The sequence below is a fragment of the Felis catus genome, chromosome A3 (genome assembly GCF_018350175.1).
Source record: "Felis catus isolate Fca126 chromosome A3, F.catus_Fca126_mat1.0, whole genome shotgun sequence".
In the NCBI taxonomy this organism is placed as follows: Eukaryota; Metazoa; Chordata; class Mammalia; order Carnivora; family Felidae; genus Felis; species Felis catus.
Window position 1 is genome coordinate 55,201,102 of NC_058370.1, and position 6,535 is coordinate 55,207,636.

At 48.8% G+C, this 6,535-nt stretch overlaps 1 protein-coding gene across 1 annotated transcript; it reads right to left on the bottom strand.

Moving 5' to 3' along the window:
- Positions 1 to 242: 242 nt before the first annotated feature.
- On the bottom strand, positions 243 to 1,772 carry GPR45 (G protein-coupled receptor 45). The gene has a single exon (XM_023250916.2). The coding sequence runs from the start codon at positions 1,736 to 1,738 to the stop codon at positions 452 to 454; it is 1,287 nt and encodes a 428-aa protein (XP_023106684.1). The 5' UTR covers positions 1,739 to 1,772; the 3' UTR covers positions 243 to 451.
- Positions 1,773 to 6,535: the final 4,763 nt, after the last annotated feature.

The window sequence follows — 6,535 nt, forward strand, 5'->3', positions numbered from 1 at the left end:
TCCTTGCTTGTTTCCCCACCTGCCACAAACATAAGGACCTGTTAAGAATACTGGCATCAAATAAAATGAGGGGTAACCTGTGAGATGACAGCTACTGGGTTTCTCATGTCAGAATATGGCACCACAGGGTTTCTCTTAAGCAGGAGTACTGGGAGCCCTTTGGACAGAGCCTTCCTCCCTGACCCCTCCTCTTCCCTAACTTCCTGCCCACACAGCCCACCCCATCCCCACTTTGTCCCAACTACCTTCCAGTTTCTATCAGACCCACATACTGCTCTCCTGTAGCAAGAAAAAAAAAATAATTCATCTTGCCAACTTGAAGCAGCAGCTTATCTGGTAACAGAGGCGTACCTTTGTGCTTACAGGGCCACCGGAAATGCTGGCTAGGGCTAAAGTGCCAGGACTCTGAGCTCGGTCCTGGAACCTTCCGCGCAATCCTCCCTCCCGTCCCTTAAACCGCGGACTGGTTTTCATTGCACACATAGACGGTGCTTGGCTGGATTCTCCTTCTGATCCGCTCAGGCACTTTGGGGAGGATTTGGACGGTCTGGGGCAGCAACTCTACGCAGGCCTCGCGGAATTTTTTGATTCTCCAGCAGTAGACGATGGGGTTGAAGACAGACTTGAGGTAGCTGAGCCACAGGACACAGGCGCTGGTGGTGTAGAAGGAGGAGCTGCAGTAGAACCCCCGGCTGAACACGGACAGGAGGCTGTAGACCGAGTGCGGCAGCCAGCAGAGCGAGAAGCCCACAAAGAGGATCAGGATGGTGGTGCAGGCCTTGGTCTTGAAGCTCAAGTCCAAGCTGACCTGCTGTTGCCGCTGCCGCCGCCGCAGGCCGGCCCTGGTGAGCTGTCTGAGGTCCAGGCTGTCGGACTGGTTGTGCACGCGGATGGCGTTCTTGCGCACGGTGTGCAGGATGCACAGGTAGGAGCACAGCATGACGCCGAAGGGCACGAAGAACACGGCCACCACCAGCGCCACCACGTAGGCGCGCTCCGCCGCGAACTCCGTGTAGCCCAGCACGCACTGGGGAGCCCGCGCCGGCACCTCCACGAACGTCCGGCCTGCCAGCGAGGGGGCCGAGATGCAGAACGACAGCGCCCAGGAGACGGCGATGATCCTCTTGGCCCGCCGCGGGTTCAGCCTGTCCTGGCGTTGGACGATGATGAGAAAGCGGTCCACGCTGATGATGAGCAGGATGGCCACGCCCTCCAGGACAAAAAACCAGTAAAGGGTGGCGGAGAGCCGGCAGAAGTAATCCCCAAAGTGCCAGTGGACCGTGATCAGGGTGACGGCCGTGAAGGGCATGCAGCATAAGGACAGCATGATGTCGGAGAAGGCCAGCGTGGCCAGCAGCAGGTTGATGGCGGAGCGCATGGCTGGCCTCTGATACACGATGATGCAGACGACAGCATTGCCCAGGAACCCCACCACGATCATCAGCATCATGATTATTGCCAAGGATATCCTGAGGGGGGCGGGTGGTGGGGTGGCCCCGGAGTCGGACACATTGCTCCCGTTCAGCAGCAAGTATTGGTAGGTCTCGACGGTGGAGCTGTTGCAGGCCATCATGGGAAAAAACTTGGAGCCGGGACAGAAACGACTGGAAGGGCTCCCCTCAGCGCTTTGGTGGCTGCCATTTCCTGTCTGCGGGTTGCATGTCTTGGATCTGGAGGATACTGGAATGGTAGAGAGAGCCGTTTTCTTTGGGAGCACTAGCCAGGATTTGCAATTCATCAATCACAGCCTCATCATCTGCATGACAGCCGACTGCGTCTGCAGCCTCCTACTTGGATGCTCTCTGTAGCCTAGAGCAAAGACGAGCAGGGGAGAGAAGGGAGTGAGACTTTCCAAGCACGTTTTGAATAGAGCAGTGTTTAGATTTTACAAGTATTCTAAACAGAATGGAGAGAAAGAACGGCTCGTTGATTTGCCATTCAGGACAAGGCTTGGTATTCACAAATATTATGAGTCTTGTCAAGTAGCCTAGGGAAATCTAATCAGACCTACTTTATGGGGATAAGGACGTGAATCCAGCGTTAGCCAATATTTCTGTGATGAGCATGCATTTAATAACTTTTATGACAAGGAACCTGGCCAAATGAGCTTTGCACAGACCAGCTTCCATTAGAATGCCAGCTTCATGAGGGCAGGGGTGTGTGTGTGTGTGTGTGTGTGTGTGTGTGTGTGTGTGTGTTGTTCTCCGCTATATTCCCAGCAGAGAAAGAACGGTGCCTGGCACAGAGAAGATGCCCAATGTCGACTTGAAATTAACGAATAAATGGTAGTTGATGCTGCTACTATAATATTTGTTTAACTTTATTTTGAGAGAAATGTAGATTCACATGCAGTCATCAGAAAAAAATCCAGGGAGCTCTCAGATGCCCTTCACCCGCTTTCCCCTAATGCTAATATCTTAGATAACTGTAGTGCTGCAGAGGATTACTTTTGGAACTGCCGATGGGAAGGAGGAAACTCTCCCTGAAAATAAGCTCTTTTCAAAGACAACATTCAGTTTTATTTCATTTCTCATAGGTGTGGTCAGAACGGTGTTCGGTAGCTCAGGAATGGAGTCAGATTGCCTGGGCTGGGTAAAGCCTGCCTCTGCTACTTTCTGGCACCCTCTGTCTGACAGGTTAACCTCTGCTTGACCTCGGCTGATAAGACCTCCTCATCTGTAACATAGGAGTAATAATCAGGCCCCTACAGAGGAGCTGCAAAGATTGGGAGAATACCCACGAAGTGATTTTCACCACGCCTGGATCCCAGACGGCATTCGATCACCCACAGCCCTGAGGGAAACCAATTACAATGTTACAAATGGCTATTGCTTCATTTATAGGTAATACCTGCGGGTGCACCTGAATCTGCCGTATACCTGCCAACAGGTGACGTGGCTCTACCCAGAGCGAGGATGCTTATAGTACGTTTCCCGTTCCCTCACTCCTCACCATTTCCAGTACAGGCATGCCTTGTTTTACGGCACTTCCCTTTACTTTACTGCACTTTGCAGATCACTGCCGTTTTGTTTGTTTGCAAATCAAAGGTGCGGGGCAACCCTGTGTGGGACGAGTCTATCGGCAGCATTTTTCCAACAGCATTTGCTCACTTTGTGTCTCTGTGTCACATTTTGGTAATTCTTGCAACATTTCCAACGTTTTCATTATTACTGTGTTTGAATTGCTGCGCTCTCATGATAAAACTTTAATGGGTGAGGAGTTGCTTCTTGCGGATGAGCAAAGAAAGTGATTTCTTGAGATGGAATCTACTCCTGGTGAAGACGCAGTGGGGATTTTTGAAATGCCAACTAAAGATTGGGAATATTATATGAGCTTAGTAGATACACCAGAGGCAGGGTTTGAGACGATTGACTCCAATTTTGAAAGAAGTTCTACTGTGGGTAAACTGCTACCAAAAAGCATCACGTGCTCCAGAGAAATTGTTCGTGAGAGAGAGTCCATCAATGTGGCAAACTTCATCTTTGTCTTATTTTAAGAAATTGCTACAGTGGCCAGCATGGCAGTGGTGGGGAACAAGAGGAGGAAAAAAAAAGACATTGCCACAGCCACCCCAACCTTCAGCAACCACGACCCTGATCAGCCAGCAGCCATCAACATGGAGACGAGACCCTCCACCAGCAAAAAGATTGTAAATTACTGAAAGCTCAGATGATGGCTAGCATTTTTTATAAAAGCAATAAATTAAATTTTGCTAAATTAAGGCATGTACATAGTTTTTTTCAGATATAATGCTGTTGCATACTTAAGAGATTACAGTTTAGTGTAAGCATAACTTTAATATGCTTACAGGAAATTATAATATGCCAGGAAACCAAAAGAGTCATTTGACTCACTTTGCTTCGATATTCGCTTTATTGCAGCGGTCTGAAACCTAACCTGCAATAGCTTCGAGGTGTGCTTATATACCTGATTGGACTGGGCAGATGACCCAAGGGCAGCTAATCCAGAGCCTGGCCACTGATGGCAGAGCTGAAATGCTCTCACTCGCTCAGCGGGAAATGTGACCTAAGAAATAGTGGGTCACTAAAGCAACTGCCCGGAGGGATGTAACAAAAGAATACACAGAAAGAAGCCTTAAGGCCTCAAGGGTATGGTGGATATTCTACCATTGCATCTCTAGAGTTCCTGGCCACTCTCTCCCCTACCTCTGCCTGGGAGACTGGGCTCCCTTGGCCGCTGGTATGAGGGGAGGGACGGACGGTCTTTCTTGCTCTGGCTCCCTTCTACCGGGTTGTGGTTGACAGTGGTTTATTCTTCTCCAAAGCTCTCAGCCTCTCCAGGCAGCCTCTCCTACAGCCCAGCCCTCTCTGCAGGTTCCCTGCTCTTCTCTGCCTCAACATGTAGGTTTAGGGGTGACTGGGCTTCCCGCGGCTGCTAGCCCAGGATACTTCTCCAGCCCTCCTGGGTTTCCCTTAATCTGGCCTCTCCTTTGACAAGAATCCCTTGATCTCTTTCCTATCTGTACCCTGATAGATACAAGGGGTCCTGGCAAACCAAAGCTACCAGGAAACAGAAACTAAGAGTAAGTAGCTATTAGGAGGTGGAGAAAGGTTACATAGGTTACATATGTGTGTGTATAAGGAAACAAACACAGGGAAATCTACCTCAGTTCCTGACAGGTTTCCAACTAAAGTTGTATTTCTTTTTTAAAAAAAAATTTTTTTAACGTTTTTATTTATTTTGGGGACAGAGAGAGACAGAGCATGAACGGGTGAGGGGCAGAGAGAGAGGGAGGCACAGAATCGGAAGCAGGCTCCAGGCTCTGAGCCATCAGCCCAGAGCCCGACGCGGGGCTCGAACTCACGGACCGCGAGATCGTGACCTGGCTGAAGTCGGACGCTTAACCGACTGCGCCACCCAGGCGCCCCTAAAGTTGTATTTCCATATGTCTATCAATATGTACTCCTTTGGTTTTATTGCATTTTTAGCTTTTTGCTTTCGTGTACCTGTTGGCCATTTGTATGTCTTCTTTTGGAAAAGGTATAATCAAGTCCTTTGCCTATTTTTTTTCCCATCCGGTTGTTTTTTCGCTCTTGGGTTGTATGAGTTCTTTACACATTTTTCATATTAACCCCTTATCAGACACACGGTTTGCAAGTATTTTCTCCCATTCTGCTGGTTGCCTTTTCATTTTGCCGATTGTTTCTTTTCCTGTGCAGAAGCTTTTTGGTTTGGTGCAGGGTCCCACACGTTTCTTTTTGCTTTGTGTCGCTTGTTGGTGTCATATCCAAAAAATCATTGCCAAGACCAATGTCAAGGAGCCATTTTCTTATGTTTTCTTCTAGTAGTTTGGGGTCTTACATTTAAGTCTTTAATCCATTTCTGGTTAATTTTTTGTGAGTGGTGTGCCATGGGGGTCCAATTTGTTTCTTTTGTTTGTGAATATCCAGCTTTCCCAGCATGTTTATGGGGACTATCCTTTCCCCACTGAGTACCTCTTTACTTTAAAAAAAATTTTTTTTAATGTTTTTATTTATTTTTGAGACAGAGAGAGACAAAGCATGAGCAGGGGAGGGGCAGAGAGAGAGGGAGACACAGAATCCGAAGCAGGCTCCAGGCTCTGAGCTGTCAGCACAGAGCCTGACGCGGAGCTCGAACTCATGGAGTGTGAGATCATGACCCGAGCTGAAGTTGGATGCTCAACCGACTGAGCCACCCAGGCGTCCCTGAGTACCTCTTTTCAAATTATTAGTTTATTTATTTTTATTAGAGAGAGAGAGAGAGAGAGAGAGAGAGAGAGAGAGTGTGTGTGTGTGTGTGTGAGAAAGAGAGGTAGAGGGACAAAGGGAGAGAGAGAATCTTAAGTGGGCTCCACCCTCACAGCAGAGCCCAGTGCAGGGTTCCATCCCACAACCTTGGAATCATGACCTGAGCAGACACTCTTGACCTGCGTTTCGTCTTCATCTTCAGAAGCCCTCATCCTGCCTTCCGCTGATCAACCCCCACTTCTTCAAGTGCCTGCAAGAAGTGTCTTTTCTTCTAAGCTCCTTATGGTCCGCGTTAGAGAGAAAGGGATCCCCCCGCTTTCTGGAAGTTTTCGGTAAGCCACCTTGCTTTTGCGTAAAACCTACATTAGTCGGGGTTTTTGCTAACGGAAAGAAATCCGAAGAGGAGTTTGCTTTTACCAAAACAAGCCAAAAGCGACAACAGCATTCACTGTTGTTTTCATTGGTTTTCTAGAGAGTCACCCCAGAGGTAGTGCACAATGGACCCCATTCTCCGGAGCTACCCTCAGCATCTCAGCATCACACCGCCAGAGCTCTGACCTGTGTCTGTGAGCATCTGGGCCTTATCTCCATTTATTCTGTGCATCCACCAGCAAGATGTGTCCTCAGGTACCCGAAAAGCCCAACAGCGGTTATCTTTAAGGTCTGGGAACACCGCAAAGTTGTTCCCATAGAAACTACAAATAATTGCTTCCTCTGGACAGCATTTCGGCTTATGAAAGGTTTCATGGGAACACTGTACTTCCAGCTAGTGGGGGACACCCATATCTCAAACTGAAGGGAGTGGT

Excerpts from the sequence above, each read along its gene's own strand:
- GPR45 (XM_023250916.2), bottom strand. The coding sequence starts at position 1,738 with ATGAATTGCAAATCCTGGCTAGTGCTCCCAAAGAAAACGGCTCTCTCT.